This window comes from Pleurodeles waltl, chromosome 2_2, assembly GCF_031143425.1.
Source record: "Pleurodeles waltl isolate 20211129_DDA chromosome 2_2, aPleWal1.hap1.20221129, whole genome shotgun sequence".
Taxonomy (NCBI): domain Eukaryota; kingdom Metazoa; phylum Chordata; class Amphibia; order Caudata; family Salamandridae; genus Pleurodeles; species Pleurodeles waltl.
Genome location: NC_090439.1, coordinates 115,126,548 through 115,150,242, shown reverse-complemented (window position 1 = coordinate 115,150,242; position 23,695 = coordinate 115,126,548). Strand labels below are relative to the sequence as shown.

At 50.7% G+C, this 23,695-nt stretch overlaps 1 protein-coding gene across 2 annotated transcripts in view; it reads right to left on the bottom strand.

Moving 5' to 3' along the window:
* The window catches only part of PIGN (phosphatidylinositol glycan anchor biosynthesis class N), a 988,499-nt gene that overhangs the window by 843,545 nt on the left and 121,259 nt on the right, over nt 1-23,695 (bottom strand). For both annotated transcript variants that reach the window (XM_069219499.1, XM_069219500.1), the window contains 2 exons: nt 6,317-6,438; nt 5,603-5,701 (listed from right to left, as the gene is read on the bottom strand). In XM_069219499.1, the coding sequence (XP_069075600.1) occupies nt 5,603-5,701; nt 6,317-6,438 (221 nt within the window). The remainder of the gene's footprint in view (nt 1-5,602; nt 5,702-6,316; nt 6,439-23,695) is intronic.

Genomic DNA, 23,695 nt, shown 5'->3' with positions numbered 1-23,695 from the left:
AAGACACAATGGAGTATTTTGACATCTTGTGACCTTGAATTAGACCAACCACTGTTCTTGTTCGAGTTTGATCTTAAATTCAGACATCACATTGTCATTTACGCCATAATGATGATTCTGTTACCAATAACTATAAATGTGGCAGTTGGGTAGTCTGCAACTACACATATAGCAGAAATGTGTTGTAGTACAACAATATTAAGCACAACTTCAAGCAATTTCCAAATTGCAACACTACAAAAATGATCAACTGCATTAAGTGCGTGTGTGAATTGATGTTACTGGGCAAACTTCAGAGAAAAGCCATCACAAAGCAGGAAAACATGAAAGCTCACCAATGCACCCCTGCTTGAACACTTTATGTCTATCAATCATAATGAGAATGGCATCCACTGGCAAGTGACTGACGGTATCCACAAGCCACCAGGAAGAGGGCGTATTGGACTGCAGATACATTTTCCTGTGTATCTCCATTCCAGAAAACCTTAAACACTTGAAAAATGGAACAATAATTGTCTCCTAATTTGTGACTTCTTTTCTTTTGCTTACGGCCTGTCCGGTTGGATTATATGGACCAATAGTATGTACCACTAACTGCTCTTTTTTTTGGTAAAGTTATTTGTCTTTCTTTATATATCAGTAAATATATTTTTAACTGGTGCAACTATTCATTACTTTGTTCTACAGTCATTTTGTACTCGTTTTTGTTTGTTATTAATATGCAATTAATATAAGTTACTACATTTTCTCTCTCTCAGAAGATTTTCATAATTCACTCTATATTATAGTTCTTTTAGCCAGTCTATATTGTGGTTTAAAGTTGGCTCTTGCCCTTCCCCATAACAAATTTATTTTTATAATGCGGTTTAAATCCTCTTTTTGTTTATCAGGCATCAACCGAAAGCAGTGTATTCAAATAAAGATCATACTGCCTGAGCTGAATCTACCGCTCAGCTGACGAAAGAAGGCATGCATATGCCTCAACATGGTTGAGTGTTTTATCTATTTGACACAACAGTGGCTCACTTTCTTTTTCCTTCTGTTTCTTCTCCCACTCTCTCTATTTTTCACCCTTTCTCTCTTTTTCTTCTCCCTCTCTCGGAATTTCTCCTCCCTGACCAATTCCTCTTTTCTCTCCCGATTCTTCTCCCGGTGAGCTAGCGGTAGCTTATCGCTCTTTAACTCTCTGTCTTCTCTTCTTCCTTAGCCTTCAAAAGAGCCAACTGCAAGATCAAGGTCTCTGCTAGACTCACCATGCTCAAGGGTTTTACTTATGGAACTTGTGACTGTGGTACCCTTCAAATTCAAGGTGGTGTGCATACCTGCGGTATTCTAGCAACCAAAGATGGTGAGTGTCTTGGTGTGAATTCTAGAAAATGCAACAGGGGCACACTATGCGTTCCCTCCCTAGAGTGAACTACAGCTTCATCCCTTTCGCCCAGTGTCTCAAACTGGTCCCTAATGAAATTAGCAAGTACCTCTCTGACCCTATTCCTGGGAATCACCCACACTTTTCCCTACATGAATAATTTATCTGATCTATAGACATGGTGCTGAGGTCTGTCCTTACCTTGTTTGTTCTATTGTCTACCCGTGTCTCCTTTGTGTGTAAAAAACAAAACAAAAATAAATTGACTTATTGTATCACTGGCGCCAATTAGAAATGGCCAATGCCACACCTATATCCAGGCTCTCAAATATTAGGTGCCCCCCAGCTAGCTGCCAATGTCAGAACCCATTCGGAGACCCAAAGGGCAAGCAGGGTTTACGGGCCCAACCGGTGGGGTTGAGGCCTTTTACTCTTGATGTCCCAAGGCCCGACCTACTATGAATCTTGAAAAACGGGGGAGGGAATGATAAGGAGGTACACACTGGGGGTGATCGAAGGCTCACAACTCAAAGTGCACACAACAGGACAAATAAATTATTATCCAGCTAAATACTCATTTTTATGAAAAAAAGAAGTATTTTATTTGTGTCCTATTAACACAAAGGGAAATACAACATTCACAGACAACTTCCACAGTTCTCCTGAAGGCAAAGCTCTTGTGTTTTCTAGGCTGTACCACATGCCCCATTCCCTCCTCGCTCTAGCGGTTATTCCCCATTCACTATGGGCAACATCCAAGACAAGCCACACTAGTAGTCTGAGTCTCAATGCTACACTCCGACTTTGTCTTAAAGTCAAAAGTGATTGAGCACCAAAGTGCCATCTAACAACCATGTCCCTCCTAGGTCTTCCTGGCCCAAAATCAGTCTTACCCACACCTGCAGGATCAAAGCGACTGGAATTCTTGAGTGCACCCCGTCTGTGGGCACTGGAGAAGCTTGTTTAGGTGAGTGCACTGCATGCACCCCAGACAGGCTGTGCTTGTTGGTCATCGAGTTCATCACACATAGTTGTGCAGCCACAGTGACCGGATGTTCTTCGTGGCCCCTCCAAGCTGAGTAAGTTATTTGGTCTGTCCCAGTGTGTGTAGGGGGGTAACAATGCTAAAGATCCTGATGTTGATGCTCTGCCATGGTGCAAGTCCGCATTGGTCCCCGTGGAGGCCTTTCCCCTCTGGGGATGATCCTGACCAGGTCACACTTCTTGTTGGGCCCAATGACTGTCTCTGGCATACAGGGTCACTGTCTCTCCTCTGCGCATGGGCTGCGACCTGATCAGCACAGCAGATTTCTTTACAGCAGCCCCTCCTGGCATATTAAATACACCAATGATACCATGTTTAGGGGAGAAGCACATGCACTTCAGCACTGGTCAGTAGTGGTATAGTGCTCAGAGTCCTGAGTTTTGGTACTCTGTGCACTTTACCACTGCTAACCAGTGCTAAAGTACAAGCTCTCCCTGTGTAATTTGCAATTATGATTGTTTCTCCATGATCGGCATATTTGATTGACTAGTAAGTCCTAGTAAAGTGCACTAGAAGTGCCCATGTCCTGCAATCAAATGCCACTAGCGGGCCAGCAGCACTGATTGTGCCACCCACATGAGAAGCCCTGTAAACATGTTTCAGACCTGCCACAGCAAAGTCTGTGCGTGCAGTTTTGAACCACCAGCACGACCTGGCCTTTGTGCTCACTTGCCAGGCCCAACCCTTCCCTTTTACTACATGGAGATCACTCCTAAGGCAGGCCCAAGGCAGCCCCATGGGCAGGGTGAAGTGTATTTAAAAGGTAAGATATGTCCTGTTGTATTTTACATGTCCGGATACATGTCCTGACAGTGAAATACTGCTAAAATTGTTCTTCACTATTGCAAGGTCTATCTCTCCCATAGGATAACATGGGGATTGCCTTGAAATATATTTTAAGTGCAGTTTCCCATTGGAGCAGATAGAGCTCTAGAGTTTGGGGTCTCTGAATTCATAATTTAAAAATACATCTTTTGCTAAAGTTAGTTTTTAGATTGTTAGTTTGAAAATGACACTTTTAGAAAGGGGGCGTTTTCTTGCTTAACCATTCTGTGCCTATGGCTGGCAGCTGAATACACGTCTGGGTCAGACTGACAGTTGAGCTGTTTGTGAATTCACTCGAGACAGTCACACAAAAGGAGCTGAGGTGTGTCCTGCATATCGTGATGGGTTTTCCTGGGCTAGAGTGATGGGAGGAGCTGACATCTGCACTTCCAGTTTCCAACTCTCTAGAGTGTGTCTGGGACCAGGGCAGGAAAGGCAGGGTCTTGTGCACTACAAAGACTTTACTTTGAAGTTTGGCTATTTCAAAGGCAGAAATGTGTATAAGTATTGGACCCAAAACCCCAGACTTTCAGAACACTTCTGGATCAAAAGGAGACTCTGCCAAGGAGAAGAGCTGAAAAGCTGGGAGGAGGCATACTGCCCCTTTGTTGTGTGCGCTTTGCTGGGTTGGCCTGCAGTTGCTGCTTCTGCTTTGAAGAGGACAAACCCTGGACTTTGCTGTGTATCCAACTTGTGAAATTTCTCCAATGGCTTGAACTGAGCTTGCCTCCTGTTGTGAAGTCTCAGGGACATCAAAGGCTTCATCTGCCAGCGCCTTGGATATTCTGCTGAGAGTACTGCCTTGCCAAGTGGTGCCAAATCCAGTCCCTGGGCCCTTGGAAGTGGAAGCTGGTAACCTGAGAGAAAATTCACGCACTGGAGCCTTTGTGGCAGAAAAATCAACGCAGCGCCTGCACCGTGGCTGAAAAATCAATGCAGCGCTTGTCTCGCGGCTGTGAAATCGATGCATCGCCTGCTTCAGCGTGGATCTATGATTGCCATGTGTCTGGATTTTCTACGCATCCTCCATGGGCGTCACATCTTCAACACGTGTCCAGAAATCGACGCATCATTCATGCGGGGGAAAAGAATCGGCAGTGGGAAAAGAATCGACCCACAGCCTCACTTGTGAGTACGGAATCGACATATCGCTTGTTTTTCTGACACACCACCTCTCCTGCTGCTTTATTTTTGACGCATACCAGATTCTTTGTGCTAAAACAATGCATCCATTGACTTTTATGGATTAAGACTCTTTCAACTTTAAAAAGTGATATTTCTACTTGTTTATGTTGGATTTTTGTCGTTTTGGTCTTGTTTCACTTAGATAATATTGGCTATTTTTCTATACTGGTGTGGTGTCCATTTGTAGTGTTTTCACTGTGTTACTGAGTATGGGTACACATAACACATTGCTTCTGATAGAAGCCTGACTACTTGTGCCAAGTTTCCAATGGAGTGAGTAGGGGTTATCTTGGGAGGATTAAGGATCCCTACTTGGACAGTGACTGCCAACTAGAGACCCCATTTCTAACAGGGAGACAGATAAAATGGTCCACAGATCTACTCATCTTGGTTTACTCTCAGGTATGAGCAGCCTCAATAGCCCATGTAAGTAACGCAGCATACTGAACTGTAGCTTTCATTTTTTCCAGGGGTAGATGAAGACAGTTGAATGGGAAAGCGACTGTACATTTACTCATCATGCGGTTTAAATATTCTATTTCAGGACATTTCAGATGCATCTGTATTACAGTTATTTGCTTATATTTTTTGTGCTTGAGGAGCTGTTTCCCCTAAATAAGATTGTAAACAAGGACTCATAATGAGATGATCATCATCATAAATCCCAATGAGGTACTCAAACTGGTTTAGTTTCTAGGGCTGAGCACTTTTATCAAACCAATGCTCAACTATACAGCTGGGCTTGGAGAGTATGTAAATTACATCCCTACATAAGAAGCTTTTTATAAGCTTCTTTGAGCTTTGACTACCTACCAAGGTTAGATGGGCTAGATGTTCGGGGTCAATTAGCACTCATCTTTCTGAGTGCTAACTCAAGTTGAACAATATGATTTGCATTCAACAAATCTCCACGGAGGATTCTCTCAATGCTCCCGGTTGTGAGAGCTGTAATTGTGCTGGGAAGGATCAGCAGTGCTGTATCCCAAAGGAGGACTAGATGAAGTGCTCATGGGGAACTGCCTTTGATTGGTCAGGAATGGGTTTGTATTTTGAGGTATTTCAGATGTCACGCCTCCTTAAATGTTGTTTTCACTTTTTCAAATGTGTCCTCTGCTCTGTTTGGAAGAACAGGTGTTAAATAAGTCTCGGCTAGAGTAGAGTCCAATAGGAACACCTACCTTTGGCAAACATGGGTAAGATATCCGGGCTCCCCCAGCTCCAGGTGTACCTGCTCTCGTTAAACAGCGAATCAAATTCCACTGGATTCTCCTTCCACCCTGTTGACAAAAATCAAAATGATAAGAATGTGCATCTGACTTTTACACAATCATGCCCACCACACCAAAGGGCCTTTGCAAATTCATAATCTGTTTAAAACTCCTGTTTTAAAGTAACAGGAAACAAAGATTTGAGGCAAAGCAAAATAGGGATCGGGCCGGACCGGGAACCAAAAGCTGCCCTGGCCAAAATGCTTAAACCTACCCCGCTCGCTTTGTCTCCCCCCGCAACTTCTCTCTTCCCATCAATCCATTTTCTCTCTCCTTCTCCCTCGCCCCTCTCTTTTGCCTCCCTCTCTGATCTCTTTCTCTCTACCTTTGCCTTCCCTTGAATGCTCCCCATGTCTGTTGCATCTAACCACGGGAAACTGAAGCAGGTGACAGCACCAGGAGCGGCCCTGGGCTTTCAAACCTGACCTCGCAGGTCTCCAGCCCACCGGGGAAGCGTCCTGTGGAGTGGAAGGCCAGTCTGGTCCTGACAGGAATACTCTTTTGAAGGTGACATTCAATTTGCTATAATACACATCACACTGGTAGCAGTGACTTCTTGGTATTCCGTACAACAGAGAAAAGGTATGCAAGAAAAGTCACAAAAATGATCAATTAACTACGTACCACGTGCAACTGCACTGACATCCTCATAAAATCCAGCAATAAGAGCCACGTGTCCGGGCCTGGACTCGGTAGGCACGCGGGTATGAGATACCCCCCAACTGCCTTCGGTCTCCATGATCCGTCTGTAACAAAGGGCGAGAGAAATGTGCAGAGCACAGTGCATGTGTTATTTTGTTTAGGAAACAGAGGTTTACCTTCCAATCTAAACTGATGCATTTATTATTAATGTTGAGTGTGCGGAGGGGCCATGCCTCATGAGAGTAAAAGCTGTAAGAGGGCGATGATGGCCCTCCCTCCCTCAACAATGAGAATAAATAGCGGATTACATCCTGCAGATCTACATACGTTGAAATGAACAAGAGATGACCACAGCACTCAGATGGTGTATAGCTCGGATGAATGTGGGTAAATGTTCAAGAGTAGCATTCCAGTAAGAAAATCAATCAAAGTCCTTCTTTGTTCCAGTAGGTCTTTTATTCGGATTGTAAATTGCGAATTCCAATAGTACAGTCAAAACCGGCACAGCCAACATGTGTTTCGTCACGAATGTGACTTTATCAAGGCTATCAAAGCTGTATATATAGGCGGTACCTTCCTGGCGTAAATATGAGAAGTGCCTATATGGGAAGGTGTCAGGTAGGAAAGTCCGTATTTAAGAAAATTCCGTCGATATAGTTAAGTAGTATTCGTGGTGGTAGTCCTCAAAGTAATCATCTGTGTACAAACATAAGAAACCAAGAAATGGTGTGGACCCTGGTAAGTCCGTTATGAAGTCCGTCGGTTCTTCGTCCATAATTGAGAAAAAGTACATATGTGATTTATGCCGGGTCAAGTTCAATTTTTTGTTGTTTTTTAAAACAAAAGAAAAAACAAGGAAACAGGAGGCTAAATATGCCTAGTACAATAAAATCACATTGAAGATGTCTTGTGACAATCAGGACAATTCTCACCTTGTGTAGAATAATTCTAATATACAGTGTGTGAGGCAGCAAACCGTGTATTTCCCTTGCCAAGTCTGTTGAATTCTGGTTATAAACTGCAACAGGACCAAACAGGTATTTTATACAACGTGTGCCATTGGGTGACATTTATTTTCAATGCCATGGCATAGTCACGGAAGAGTTTATTACCACAGTCAGCACAACTGACATTGAAAAGCTATTTTACTGCATTATAGGTTGCACGCAATCATTACAGTACTGGAGAAACTATACTCTCCTAACAGCCACAAGGTCTCTCCGGTGTGATTCTACACTGCTACAAAAAACGTGACCCTTGTTTTTTGCTTTTGATTAAATACCTTTGTTAAAACCAGTACACATGAAACAATACCATGGCATATGCCATATATGCAAATGTGCAGAGTATAAAATGCGATTTATCACCATTGGTAAGGGACAGGTCGGGCATCATTATAAACGGTGATAAGCAGCATTCTACACTCTGCACGTCTGCATATCCAAAATATATGTGAAGTTATAACAAGATGCAGTCAAACAAAACTCTGTGAATTGTTGAATCATTACACTCACAGTCATCTGTCTACTAACAATTCTGTTTCAGACTGGCATAACATCTCAGCAGTGTGTATTGGATTCATCAAGACCTCGCGTACAGCAAGTGGGACAAGTGATTATGGACGGGAGCAGTACTTTAAGAGACAATACTCCCTGGTACACTGTGGTGGCATACTGAGTATTCTCCCGTCAAGCAGCGAACCGTCTCCTTGCCGGGAGAGTACCAGTGCTCATCAGGACAGCCAGGTCCAGGGTGTCTGCGGACCACTTTGTCAGCAGAGCTCTGGTTGAGCTCTAGGGTCTGGAACGTCTCCTGCGTGGTTTGTGAGCACGCACCCCTTCCCTGACTTAACTTCACAGGAATCTGTGGTGTATTTTGGACCTTTTGCGGCCGCGTACTGGCACCATCATGGTGAAGTTCTGCGCAGCCTCAGGCGACCAGGTTGTTCGCTTGTACACAAAGGATGTAAGTAATACTGGGGCATGGCACTATAAGTCAGGAGCGCGTCCTGTTTGACTGTGGGCCCGGTGGAATTAGATTACCACGAAAGACAAACAGCAGAAAATGGCGATGGAGCTAGCCTGTCAGACTCGCATAGTGTATTGCTTGCATTCATGTAGCCATTTTGTGGGAGGGATGGAGACAGCTTCCTCTTTAGAAATGCAGTGATAGGCCCTGCTTACATCATACCTTTTGATGTTCTTCAACAAAACCTCACTAGGCATAAGTCGAAATTAAGGGGTGCCAGAGACAGTACAAGGCCAGCCCAGTGCGATGGCACCCCCTTTTGTTCCCCTAAAGGTGTCACGATTGGATAGGATACAGGTGCGAGGAGATAAGACTGTCTTCCCCTTAATGCATGTGTTTTGAGCATCTCGAAGCAGATGGCTGCCAGTGGGACTTACATAGTACCAACAACAACAGCCCCGAAAGCTCCATAAAGATCGTTAGGAGTCCATTAGCGTGTGCACAAGGCAATCCGGAATAACAAGGCGAAGTCCAAGAAAGCAAAGTCTGCAGCAGGGTCAAAGCCCTAGATTCAACAACCATCCCATATACAGGCCGATAGGAGATGCAGAAAGCACACCCTCAGGGGGAACCTAAATACAGAAGCTCGTGGGGCAAAGAACCAATAACAATCTTAACATTAAAAGGACGGAGGCGGCTGAACAAAACCACTCAGCAGCAACGCCCAACAAACACCATTCTCCACACATACAGGAGCAATATTCAGTCCAAACAGTCTGCATATATGCTCACACCCATCAAAAGGATGCTCTCGATTTTAACCAGTGGATTCCATAAAGGAGCAGAAAGGTGCCCAAATATCTCTCGGGCAAGAACGTGCGGGGGCCAACTCCCAAAAGATGGACAGCTGCTCCTGGCAGAATGCAGCATCCCATCAGCCAATCATCCCTCCGCGGAGCCCTTCCCCTCCCCAGCAGACCGTCACTCTTCGCTTCGCCAACAAGAGCAACATACCAACGAAACGTCGCCACTCCGATGGCACCCCATCCAGCAGACCCATCAACACCACCACGGGAGAGAAAGGCAAATCCAGGCCAGTCATACCAGTTATCGCACACATCACTTCACCCCAAAAGATGCGTACCGCTTCACAAGTCCACGCCAAGTGCAGAAAATCAGCGTCCGTGGCAGAGCATCGCTCACATCGCGCATCATCCCGCAACCCCATAGCCCGTAAACTAAGAGGGGTATGATACAAGCGATGCAGGAACTTGAAATGTATGAGCCGTAATCTATAACTGGGCGAGAGTGCTCTCATGTGCGCACAGCAGCTTCTCCACATAGCATCAGTGATCTCCTCCCCAGCATCTCTCTCCCATTTGACTCTCGCAGCCTCCACCACCACCCGTCGCTGCTCCTGCGTACACCTATAAAGTTTGGTATTAAGCTGACGCGGGGACTGAACACGCCAAAGCAGCTCAAGCAAATGACAGGCCTGCGGCATTGTCGGAAGACCAGCAAAGTGCGCCCTGAGCATCGCGCATACCCGCAACAAATACAGCTTATGCAGCGCAGTATCAACCCCATCGCCTAGCGCCTCCTCAGGCGCCCGCAGACGCTCATTCAGAAACCAGTCCCCCAGTAAAGACAGCCCAGAAGCAGAAAGAAAGTCCAGCAGTCGCACATCACTTGGCATTCTCTCATCCGCAACCTCCAGCACCAGCATCGTAGGGGCAAAAGGCACACATTCACCCGACCGACGCAACAATGCAGCCCAAGCCCCAGACGTACACGCAACCGTATGCACACCCCTGGGACGAGTCCGAGTCATGCATCCAAGCACTCTCGGCAGCCGGCCCGGCCATACCGCATCACTCTCTGCCGCAAGATGAGGTAAATATCTCACCGGGCGGATCCAAAAATATGCAAAGTGGGCCTGAGCACAGTAATAATACAACTCCAGATCTGGGGCGGCAAGCCCACCCAACTCAAATGGCAGCGTCAGCTTCTCCCACGCGATCCTTGGCTGCCTGCCCACCCACACCAACCGCACTAATGCCGAACGGAGTCTCCGCAGAAAACTCAGGGGCAGCACCAGCGGAAGATTAATGAAAAGATACAGAAATTTAGGTAAAACCACCATCTTGGCAATGCCAATGCACCCAATCAGCGAAAGCAGCAAGGAGCGCCACATCTCCAGTCTGTCCTCCAACCAGACCACCAACCTACCATAACTGGCAAGCCAGAGGGTCTCAACATCACAGCTGAGCCATACGCTCAGATGACGGACCGGGCCTTCCGCCCACTCGACAGGATAGTGCGACGGAAAACGTGCGGTGCGATGAGTAAGAGGAAGCACCACCGACTTGGATCAATTCATCACTATGCCAGAGAAGGTGCCAAAGCGGACAACCTCAGTAAGCAAAACATCCAAGTTCTCAGTCGGCTCACGCATATACAGCGCAATATCATCAGCGTACATAGAGACCAATATCGGGCGCTGCCTAAACTACAGTCCCCTAGGATTATGGTGCTGCCACAAATAGGCCGCCAACGGCTCTATCGCAATAGCGAAAAGGAGCGGTGACAAAGGACACCCCTGCCGAGTTCCCCAGGCCACCGGGAAGGGCTCTGAGATACATCCATTCAACTGGAGCCTAGCAACTGGATTCGTATAGAGCAAGCGAATCAACCCGATAAAGCGCGCACTCATACCTATCCTGCCCAGCAGTGCAAATAAATAGGGCCAGGACAGGGAATCAAACGCCTTTGTCACATCCAAGAACGCTGCAGCCGGTTCATCCTCCGCTGGGAGGCTACCCAACATCGCAAAAAACGTGTGCAAATTATGCGCAGTCAAACGCCCCGGCACAAAGCCAGACTGATCCGGGAGCACCAGCTGCGACATCAATGGCTGCAACCGAAGCGCAATCAACTTAGCCAAGATTTTATTGTCAACATTAATCATGGAAAGTGGGCGGTACGAATCGCAACTGCAAGGATCCTTGCCTGGCTTAAGTATTGTAACACTCAGCACCTCCCTCAAGGAGGCGGGGAGAGAGCCCTCCTCCAACGCCTCAGCATAAACCTCCAACAGGTAGGGAGCCAGAATATTGGAGTACTCCTTGTAAAAGGCAGGGGGTCAAGCCATCGAGGCCCGGAGCCCTGTCACCAGGCAATCCACTAATTACTGCCTTGATCTCTTCCATCGAGAAGGGCTCATCAAAATAGGCCTATGCTTGTCATCAAACCAGAGCAGGCTAATGTCATCGAAGTAGGCCTGCCCTGCATCAAGATTTGACACAGCAGGTGCCGAATACAAGTCCTCATAGTACCGTGCAAAGCCCTGCACAATCCCCGCCGTTCCTGTGACCCGCTGTCCTTCCCACCCGTCTATCTCAGTGACATACCCACTCGCCCAGGGCCTGCGCAGCATACTCACCAAGGTGCGACCTGCCTTGTCACCCTCCCCATAATGCCTGGCCCTGGCATATTTCCCCAAAAAGCACACCTCGCGGTCGGATGCCTCCTCATAGTGAGAGATTGCATCCCGCAAATCTGCCAACGTCCCACCAGCCCAGTCCGCTGCCAGTTTCGCCTCCAGCTCTGCTATCTGAGACTCCAGCTCAGCTAGTTCCCGCCGCAGGGCACGAGGCACACCCCTCGAATAAACACTTTAAACTCTTCCCAAAGCGTTCCGTCAGAATCCACCGACCCATGATTCTCAGCGAAAAAATGCAAAATGGCCTCCTGCACCTCCTCACGGAACACCTCATCGCGAAGAGCTCCCTGCGGCAAGCGCCAAGCAAACGCAGCCCTCGGAACCCCAGGTATCGACAGCCGCAAATTCACCGGAGAATGGTCCGAAAGGGTCCGGGCCAGATGCTCCACCGAATGCATCCACATCTCCACACCCCTAGTCCCCAGCCAGCGATCCAATCGGGACCAGCTATTATGGACATAGTTAACACATGTGCCCTCTCGCAGATCCCCATGCTTAGCTCTCCAGAGATCAACCAAAGCACCATCACACATAAGGGCCAGAACTTTACTTTTCTGCCCCAAACATTTACTGCGAACAAAAGACACGTGGGAAAGACGGAGGAAGAGAAACACAAAAAAGCATCACAAAGAGAGGAAGCAGAAAGCTGCAAGAGTGAGTTGAAGGGGCAGGGATTAGCCGTAGATGGATTAAAGAGGCCGATATGGCTTCAGGATTGCGCTGCCCCAGTATTATCTGCTCGCACATTTAATTGCAGCAGCCGCTTGTTTCAAAGGAGAGCTTTGGGCACCAGCACGGTTTTATTCACAATTTGGCACTGTGCTGGAGATCACTACCAAAGAAGTCTACCCATGGGAAAAGGCAGGTGTAGCCCTGGTGGAGGAGCTTCCCAGCAGGAACTGGACTGAACACGCCAACCAGCGATGACTGCATGATGGTGCCTTGGTGAGGACTGGTGCTGCCAGAGCCCTTGGTAAGCCCTGCGCCAACTGATCAAGAATGTACATCCCCAGTAGCTGTCAATGGGCCTTGAGGTGATCTGCAGCCCCCTCAGTGCTCTGGGAGTGACTGGTGAGCCTGCCGCCCTGAACTGCAGTCACGCTTGATTGTACAACTTGCCTGTCATCTGTTACAAGTTCAATGTGAGCACGAGGTACACTGAACCACAACCTGTGATTTTGTTCTGAGACTGAACTTTGCCTGGTGCTTCCAAGTGCACCTGTGACCTTTCACCCCCCATGTCATGTGCACCAGGTGTTCTAAGGAGTGGGTTGTGTGGCTAATGGACTCCCATTGCCCAATTTGAGAACTTGTAAGTGGGCTTAACTTTGTTTGAACACGGGGTATCCTAGGCCTGCAGAGCTGGAATTTGCCGCTGCTCCCTGGCCCAACACGGCTATGTGTGCTCTTACAAAACTCTCCATGAAGGGGCACTGCTGAGCAGAGGACCCCAACAGCTGCTATGGATGTTGGCAGCTTGGGTGGTTGCACAAGTCTAATTTAACACGCTCCTGAGTAAGGAGGGATTGGGGTCTGAATGGTGTCAAAGACCAGTTTTAAAGGGCGAGTAGAGAACAAGTCAGAGAATAACCTCAGGGCCACGAAACATAGAGAAGCTGCCCACAGCACCACCAGCAGGCCCGCACCTGTCCAGGATTCCCATAGTAGTGATACTCACCTAGAACTGATTAGATTTGTTTGAAGTTACAGTGATTATGCTTAAACTCTGCAACATCAAAAAGTAGTGTAATACAGTTCCATTTCTTCAGCAGTAAATGTACAGACTGAGCAATCCATTTCAGTACTGTATGCTCTGTAGAATACAATTCCTCAAACCCACACTACCTCCTTGAGTAAGATATGGACAGCTTAACTAGGAACCCTCAAAATGCTACAGAGATGCACTAATGCTCAGTGTTTAGTTCACCAGTAGACCATCCCAGGACACCAGAGGTAAACACACTAAGGCCCTCATTACAACCCTGCCGATCGGCGTTAAAGCGGCAGTAAGACCTCCAACAGGCTGGCGGTAAAAAAACTGAATCACGACCATGGTGGTAACCGCCAACACAGACAGCCACTTTAACACTCCGACCGCCACGGCGGTACAAAAAACACCGCGGCGGAAACCGCCAACAGACAGGCGGAAGACAATGTACCGCCCACAGTATTACAACAGGCCAATCCGCCACCTTTTCCGGGGTGGATTCACAGCGAACAAAAACACAGCGGAAACAGGACTTGGAAGGGAAAACGCTCACCTCAACACACCCCACAAGGAACCAGGACGCCATGGAGCCAGAACTCCATATTCTACCTGCCTTTGTCTTCCTGCTCCTCTACCAGGAGCACGAACGCCGGCAGCAAAGACCACGGTGAGTACTGCACCTACAACACAGGGGAGGGGGGCGGGAGAGGGGAGTGACACACACACCCAACACACATCACCCCCACCCTCACCCTCACCCACTACAACACACACACTAATACATGTTGATACATTACAGTTACACCCCCCAACCCCACCGGAAGAATGCAAAGACAAAAGGAAATGATTGTAACGATTGTAATCAATTAAAATCCAGTACTCAAAAATATATATACACTATTAACAAATATATACACCAAGAATACAAGTCCAGGTACTGCACCATTGATAGTCCATGTACCACTGGGCCCAAAATGCATGGGCAAAGCCACACAAGATACCCGATCAAAACGGAGAGAACACTGCAGGGGCATCAGATAGAAATACAACAGGCACCTCAGGGGGAAGGGAAGGGGGGCACCTCAGCCGGATGAGTGCACGACGCCAGATCCACGAGGGGGCTCCATGCCCACTGCTGTATCCTGGGGAGTGCAAAGCCACAGTCTCTCAAGTCTCTCCAGTGGGTGGGTTGCCCACTGCTTTATCCTGGGGAGTGCAAAGACAGTCTCTCAAGTCTCTCCAGTGGGTGGGTTACCCACTGCTTTATCCTCTGGAGTGCAAAGCCACATTCTCACAAGTGGATAACAGTCTCCACTGGTTTTGGAGGGGGCTTTGTGCCCAGAGTGCTTCATCCTGCCAAGAACAGAGGTAGTGGATGCCTTTCTCCACTGGTTCTGGAGGGGGCTTTGTGCGCAGAGTGCTTCATCCAGCTCGTGGCGGCCTCAGTAGCGGCGGTGCTTGCGGCGCTCATTGGCCTGCGGTGCTGGTGGGTGGCTCAGTGAGCGTGCTGCTGGCGGCGGTGTCCTGGGCAGAGGTGCTGGTGGCGGCGGTGTCCTTGGCAGCGGTGCTGGTGGCGGCGGTGCCCTGGACAGCGGTGCTGGTGGCGGCGGTGTCCTGGGCAGCGGTGCTGGTGGCGGCGGTGTCCTTGGCAGCAGTGCTGGTGGCGGCGGTGTCCTGGGCAGCAGTGCTGGTGGCGGCGGTGTCCTGGGCAGCGGTGCTGGTGGCGGCGGTGTCCTTGGTATCGGTGCTGGTGGCGGTCTTGTCCGCCATGCAGGTTGGCAGCGACTTCCCTTTCTTTCTGTGCCCCTTACCCACCTTGGATGGTGGCGCAGTTGTCTTCCCACTCCCAACTGTAGTTCTGGGAGTGCCCTTGGTGGCAGGTGTTTTGCCTTTCTCCATTCGGGCAGTGGCCAACTTCTTATGCTTCTGAGGTGGGGGACTGTCCGTGGTCTGGCTCCTTGGCACACTGGTTGCCCTGCTGCTTGGCGCACTCCAGAAGCCGGTTACTGCTGGCACCACTGTTCCCCGCTGATGTGGTGGCTGAGGTGCTGGGTTGGGACCTGGAAAGGCGTGCCCTAGGGGACTGAAGGGGTGGGGGAGGTAAGGGGAAGAGGTCAAGGTTGGACAGGAAAAGTTTTTTAGACACACTGGGACCGTAGATGGAGGGTGTTTGGCAGTGGAGGAAGAGGTAGTGGTTGTAGGAGGTGTACGTTTGCTGACTTTGGGTGAAGGTACATGGGCTAGAGGCTGTCGTGAGGTGGATGGCTGTTGGGTGGGTGTGTGACAGCGTTTGTGTACCTTGGGAGGTGGGCTCACAGACACACTGGGAGAGGACACAGGGGATGTGTGAATGGTAGTGACGGTGGTGAGTGCACGTAAGCGGTGTGTGGTGATGGGTGTGCTGGTGATGGACGTAGTGGCTGAAGATGTAGTGCATGCAGGTGTGAGTGGAGACGTGACAGGGAGGGAGGAGGGAGACGAGGAGGAGGGGGACACAGTGGAGGCAGTGGCTGTTGGTATGTCTGCATGGGTATGATGCTTGTGTGAGAGCCTGTGGGATGTGTGGTGAGTATGTTTGCAAGAGCTTCCCTTGTGTGTTGAGGTGTGTGCATGCCGGTCTGATGGTGTGCTTGGGATAGGCTGAGGTACAGTGGTTTGGGTCTGGGCGGAGGAAGTTGGAGGGGGGAGGATGGACCCAGGGACAATGGCTGCCATCAGTGCTGAGGCCAGAGTCTGAAAAGCTTGCTGTTGGGCTGTCTGACCAGAATGAATGCCCTCCAGGTATGCATTGGTCTGGTGCAACTGCCTCTCTACACCCTGGATGGCATTCAGAATGGTAGACTGCCCAACAGTGAGGGATCTGAGGAGGTCAATGGCCTCCTCACTGAGGGCATCAGGGCTTTCAGGGGCAGGGGCTGAGGTGCCTGGGGTGAAGGAGATGCCCACCCTCCTGGGTGAGTGGGCACGGGCCACACGCTGAGGGGCTGCTGGGAGGGCATTGCTGGTATGGGGGTTGCGGCTGTAACTGTAGATGCGGGGAGCAAAGAGGGGCCCGCCACTGCAAGGGAGCTCCCATCAGAGGAGGAGTCTGTGTCGCTGGTCTCAGCTCCTGTCCCCGCCGTGGAGCTCCCCTCACCCTCCGTCCCACTGATGGCTTCAGACTCCGTTGTCTCGCCCTCCAGGGCCATGTGGGATGCAGCTCCCTCCTGCTCTGGTGCCACTGCTCCTACACCTGATGATGCTATTGCACACAAGAACAGGGAGACCAAAAAAGGGGGGGGGGGGAGACAGAAGAAAGACATGTTGAGTGCATGCAATACCGCTACCGTTGGCGGACACTAAAGACACAGAAGACCTCTGCACTACGCCGTGCACTTAGAGTTCCCTAATTAATCACAGGGACATGGGGTACAAGGCCTTTGCCCGATTGCTGCACACATGGAAGTCACACGAGCCTGACTAGGTGTAGTTGGCTCTGAATACTGGTGGGGTGGGGTGCCACATGGCCTGTCTTACGAAGGGACCTTGCCTACTAAACTCGCCCTGGCCTAGGGGAACCCACAGCCCACCTCCCCCACCCAGACACCTCGTAATGCGTGCTGATTCAGCTGAATGAGAGTGTATTCACCCCCTTGTGCCTGCTGTGATGCTCTCAAGCACCCATCCAACTCCGGATACGCCACCGCCAGGATCTGGAACATCAGGGGGGTCATGGTGCGAAGGGCACCCCTCCAAAGTTGGGAGGCCATCCCCAGCTGGGCCTCCGCTGTTTTCTTGCTCCAGCGGCGAATGTCCTCCCATATTTTCCGGCAGTGGGTGCTCCGTCTGTGGTGGACCCCCAGGGTCCGGGCGTCCTTGGCGATGGCACGCCAAATATCCTTCTTCTGGTGGGCGCTGACCTACAAGAATAGTACAGGGGAAAAGGAGAAGATATAACCGCCCGGACCGTCACAGTCATTGGCCCGCGTTCCTACCCTTGCCATGACGCACATGCACTCACCGTCTTTTCATGCACGCCTCATTCTCCCCCCCCATCTTCCATCCACACCACTCCACATAGGCACGGCCCATACAGCATGCTCAAAGTGTACTTACCTGTTTGTCTGGAGGACCGCAGAGTAGCGTGTACTGGGGGAGGACCCCATCCACTAGTTTCTCCAACTCCTCCGTGGTGAAGGCAGGGGTCCTTTCCCAAGACACATGAGCCATTTTCTCTTCCAGACTCAGGTCACAGCAGCACTGGCAGTGTAGGTCCTCTCCTGTCGAAGATCAGGTATCAAGTGAGTGAACAGATAGAAAATGGTGGTCACGTCCGCGGCGGTGCGTACCGTCACTGCTGGCGTAAATCGTCATTGGCTCCTGGGACCCACAGGGTCCAATGTTAACCAATGCAGGATTGCGCCGCGGTCTTCGACCGCCTACCACAGCGGTGTACAAGGCCAGCGCAGTTACCTCATATCCTCTTGTCCCACATTACAGGTCAGGCAGCCGCCATTTCAGGGGGCCACATGGCAGTATTTTTAAATGCGTCACACATATCTAGGCCTTGCATACACATTAAGAAAGGGACATAGCAGATTGAAAAATGTGTGCAATAAAGTTGTGTTTTCGTACCTCAGTGTTGGCTGACCCTCTGCACGCTGTTCTCCTCCATAGAGCACATCCGCTGGGGCAGGTGAGGAGATGGCTACCCCAACCTGTCATGGCTACTGACCCCAGCGAGAAATCCCAGGACAAGGGCATAGGAATGCTACAATGAGGGCCATGGGCAAACTAGGAGGGTTATAGAGAGGACCTTCGGCCTCCTGAAGGCCAGGTGCAGGTGCCTCCATGTGACAGGTGGTTCCCTATTCTACCCACCAAAGAAGGTGTGCCAGATCATCGTGGCCTGCTGTATGCTTCACAACTTGGCTTTGCGACGACAGGTGCCTTTTCTGCAGTAGGATGGTCCAGATGAAGGTCTTGTGGCAGCTGTAGAGCCTGTGGACAGTGAAGACGAGGAAACAAAAGAAGAGGATATAGACAACAGAAACACAGTGATTCATCAATACTTCCAGTGAGACACAGGTAAGAAGACATCACTGCCTGCTACATCTGATACACTTGTTCTACCTCTCATCTGTCTATCACTTTCACCCAGTGTATGGACCCTGAGTTGTCACTTTCCCTTTCGATTTCAGATGTGGGTCCCACTGTGTGACATCTGCTTTGTTTCCTCATGGACTAGAGCTGTGTGACATAGGTATGTTGACAATACAATGGATATTGCATTTTGCCTCAGTTATTGCAAATAAACATTTTCGAAAGCACAGACTGACTCCAGATAGTTTTGTGATTTAAGGGTGTTTATTTAAGTGCTAAATAGTGGAGGGGGTTGTAAAATGGTCAGGGGTGATGGTGGAGGAATGTCCATGGCAGAGTCCTGTCTATTAGTCTCTCAGGTGCATTGTCCAAAGGGGCACAGGAAGTGGAGCTGGGGCAGTTGATGGATGGACAGGGTGACAAAGTGGGACAAAAGGATGACAATCAGGGTGGTCTCATTTCTTGGCGGGGGTCTTGGCATTGTTATCTGTCTTTGTCCCGGATCTCAGGCACCGCTCGCAGGGTGGTTCATCATCTGCAGGGGGTGGGGTGCTGGTGTCGTGGTCCTGTGGCGGTTCCTCCTGTCCACTAGCGCCGGCAGAGGCGGTGGGCAGTTCATCATCCAGGCTAGTGTCAGGGGCCCCTTGTTGTGCCACAGTTTCCCTCCTGGTGTTCACGAGTTCCTACAGCACCCCTACAATGGTGCCCAGGGTGGTACTGATGGCTTTGAGTTCCTCCCTGAACCCCAAATACTATTCCTCCTGCAGCCGCTGGGTCTCCTGAAACTTGGCCAGTGCTATTGCCATTGTCTCCTGGGAATGGTGGTAGGCTCCCCTGATGTTGGAGAGGGCCTTGTGGAGAGTGGGTTCCCTGGGCCTGTTCTCCCCCTGTCGCACAGCAGCCCTCCCAGTTCCCCTGTGTTCCTGGGCCTCTGTCCCCTGAACCGTGTTCCCACTGCCACTAGGTCCTTGCTGTTGTTGGGGTGGTGGATTAGCCTGGGTTCCCTGTAGTGGTGGACACACTGCTGCTTGACGTGTCCTGGGGACAGAGGTATGGGCCCGCTGGGTGGGTGCTGTGTTGGTGTTTCTGTTGTGGCTTGTGCCGGTGTGAGGGGAACAGACTGTCCTGAGGTCCCAGATGGGACGGGCTGGTCATCTAGATCCAGTTGGACAGAGCTACTGTCATCACTGTGGGCCTCTTCTGTGGGGTGTGGGGGGAGTGGACATGTCTGGAACCTCCTGTCCGGTGATGTTGGGTAGGGGTCCTGCAGGGGTGTAAAGGCATAATTATTGCATCTGTGTGTGCCATGGTGTGCAATAGGCGGGTGAACCTGTACCCCAGTGCTTGCATTCTTGTGTAGGACCTTGTGTGCTAATTGTTTAGGGGTGCGTGTGGGTATGTGCAGTGGCCATGCATTGGTGATGGGTGTCCATGCTTTGGTGTTGCATGCATGGCTTGGTGTTGGGATGGGTGGTTTGTGATAGTGGGACATATGTGAGGAGTTGGAGTGATGGGGGTGAGGGTAATGTGATAGCATGCATGTAGGGTGGGGGATGAAGTAGTTAAAGATTTGACTTACCAGAGTCCATTCCTCCAGCAACTCCTGCGAGGCACTCAAGATGCAGTATAGCCAAGACCTGCTCCTCCCATGTTGTTAGAGGTGGGGGTCCGCCAACAGTCCTCTGAACTGCGATGTGGTGTCTTGAGACCACGGAACGTACCTTCCCCGTAGGTTGTTCCACCTCTTCCTGATGTCATCCCTAGTTCTTGGGTGCTGCCCCACTTCGTTGACCCTGTCCACGATTCTGCGCCATAGCTCCATCTTCCTAGCTATGGTGGTGTGCTGCACCTGTGATCCGAATAGCTGTGGCTCTACCCGGATGATTTCCTCCACCATGACCCTGAGCTCCTCCTCAGAAAACCTGGAGTGTCTTTGCGGTGCCATGGGGTGGTGTGGGTGTGGGTGATGTGTGAGGTGGTGTGTGTTGTGATGTGTGGGGTGATGTTTAGGGGTGTGTGGTGTTTTGTGCGTGCATGTGTATGTGTGATGGTGTTGTGTGCCTCTGTATGGTGGGGTTGTCTTTGCTGTGCTGTCTCTATGGCCTTCGTCTAAATTTTTGGTCGTAAGGGTTTGTGGGTGATGTGGGTGTGTGTTTTATATTGTATTGAGTGTGTGGGAGTGGTGTGTGTATGTGTATCAGGTGTGTGTATTTGGAATTGTCCAATGTGGTAGTGTTTTGCAAATGTGTGTGTATTTTGAGCGCGGCGGTGTGTACCGCCAATGGAATACAGCGGTTGAAAGACCACTGCGTGGATTCGTGGGTCGTGATAGTGTGGGCGTATTCCTGTTGGCGTGACGGTGGAGGTTTTGTTATCGCCAGTTTATCACTGACCTTTGGTGTGGTGGACTTGTGTGGGTGTCTGGATTTTGGCAGATTCCGAGCTGTGGGTCGTAATAGCTGTGGCGGAATTCCGCGGCGGTGTGTTGGCAGTCTTCTGCACGGCGATAAGCGGCATTTACCGCAAATGTTGTAATGGCCCCCTAAATCTCCTCTAGTGCGGCCTAATGATCCCTTAGTGCCCAGTGGTTCCTGAACAAGTTTCAACAGAAGCACTACCCTGAGCTTTTGCTGAATAATTCAGATGCAGCTCCTTTGCATTGTCTAATGGCTCCTCGAGTTTGGAAGGCTCTGTATCTCATTGTGAAGGGTCAAAGGTACCATATGCGTGCATGACACAGTACATCTGAGGCAAGGCATATCCCTCTACAATGTTTCTGTGCACACAGGACATTGAGGCTTAAAACAGGTGGCCAGTTCAAAGTGGGAATTAGAATACTAGCTCGAAGGTAAGTATTAAAAAATGGCTTGAATGGCAAAAGTTCCTTGACAGGATACACACGTCTGGTAACACAATACATGTGGCATAACAGTGGCAATTCACGGCTAACTGGGCATCCTGGGATGATGTCTACACTTGGTGATGCTGCTCCAGGCGTAATGGTGGTCATTTCTACAAAACTGCTATCCATGGCATGATACCCCCCAGCTAAAATGCTGTGTTATGTCCAGTACTCAAACCTGGTAAAATCCTGGCACTGAAATAATACACAGAATTTCAGGTAATTTTGGGGGCTCCCGAGAGGCGTGGCCAAGGGCGTCAAGATGGTGGCCGCACTCTAAGAGTGCTCCGGACCCCTCCGTCATCCACCCGAATCCACTACCGCACATGATCCTACTGTGATCCCCACCGAGACTCGAGGGGTGCCTTGGTGCCATCTGACACAGGGAGCTCAAAATCCGGAGCTCGGGGGTGCCTGTGGACATCGAGAGGCGGCGCCGACCCGAACACCGGGCCGCGGCCGAGGAGGGACCGCCCTGTGGCCGTCGAGCAACCAGACAGCAAGCCGGTCCCGACCGGCAGGGGCCGGCCGAGACCACCGGGTCCGTGCCCGGAGGTGCCGCACCCTCTGCTGTGCCCGAGAGAGAGCCTGGAGGGCGGCCGAGCGGCGGGGCCGAGAGTGCGCAGCCCCGGCGCCGACAGGCGCCGGAGTTGTTTGGGACCCCGTGTCCCGCCGGACCGGGCGCTTGGAGCCCAACGAGCAGCTCACCGGTAAGAGGTGGCGCGACCTCGGAGGGCGGACGACGCAGAGGGTCGAGCGCTGGGGGCTGCGCCCTCCGAGGCCCCAGAAGACAGCACTACGTGCCGCCGCGCGGTTGGGCCTGAGATCCGTGCCCCGGTGCCCTTCTGGACCATGGCCCCCCACGAGGCGCCGTCCGCCGGCTGCGCACCCGGGCCGGGAGGCGCTGAAATCGAGCCAGCTCCGGAGCGGGGAGAGCGAGCGGAGGAGCAAGGAAGGGGTGATGAGAAGGAGCGACGAGGGCCTAGGCCCAGGTGGACCCACACATTGATGTCCCTAATTTGGTGCCCAGAAGGGAATATCGGCCCACTGAGGAACGGCACCCAACTGGCACAGCAACTCCGCCTAACGGGCACACCCGGGGGAAGTCGGGCAACAGTCGGTTCGCCTGTTCGAGGACCATCACTCCGGAGGAACCCAGCAGCTAAACACGTCCATACCCCGGATCTGTCGAGGGGTGAACCCCCTTTCTCCGCTGACTAATCCTGAGACATATCAAGTGGGGGGGATCATGAGACAGGCCTAGTGCCCTAGTCTCTGGGCGTTGCACAACCTCTGATTGCCCCTTGACTGGAGCCCCCCGCCCCGGGCGAATACCCCGAGTCAGTCCCACCTGAGCAAGAGACACAGGAGCTCTGTCATGGATATGCACTGCTCCCAATAGACCAAACCTGCGATTACTTGACCCATCGGACAACATGGGTAAAGACAGAGCCTCCAAACAGGCGCAGCCATCCCAGCAGAAGATTGATCAGTTTACTACGCCAACGGTCCCCCGAACCAGAGGAGATGCTCCGCCTAATGAACAGGCTGCAGATGGGGGTCAACACTATCCTTCTTGCAATTCAAACCTCACAACGAGAGGTGGAAACAAAGATTGGAGAAGTGAGAGAAGAGATGGGCCTCGTAAGACAAGATCTCAGAAATCCAGTAGGCCGCATTATGGAGGTGGAGAACCGTGTCTCACAGACAGAGGATGACTTGACCGACCTCAGAGCCAAAGTGGCCCAGCTACAAACTCGGACCGGCTAACTCCACCGTAGAGTAGGATTCATTGGTGTCCCGGAGGGTGTGGAAGAGGGCAAAGCTACCAAATTCCTAGAGAACTGGATTAAATCCTGGTTGCCAGAGAACTATCTTTCGCCATGGTTCGCGATTGAACGAGCGCATAGAGCCCTGGCCCGCGCCCCCCGGGTGGCCCCCGAAGACCCATGATAGCGCGCTTCTTCAATTTCAAAGACCGTGACGCAATCCTCAGAGAAGCCAGGCGCTCCCCCGACCTCCTTTGGGACAATCAGAAGATCTTGGTTTTCCCAGACTACACTCGAGAAGTCCAGACCAAGCGCCAATCGTACGAACAGGTGAAACAGAAGCTGAGAGCGATGCAACTTTCGTACATGCTCCTCTTCCCAGAGCGCCTGAAGGTAATCCTTGCTGGTAAGGCGCACTTCTTTGAATCAC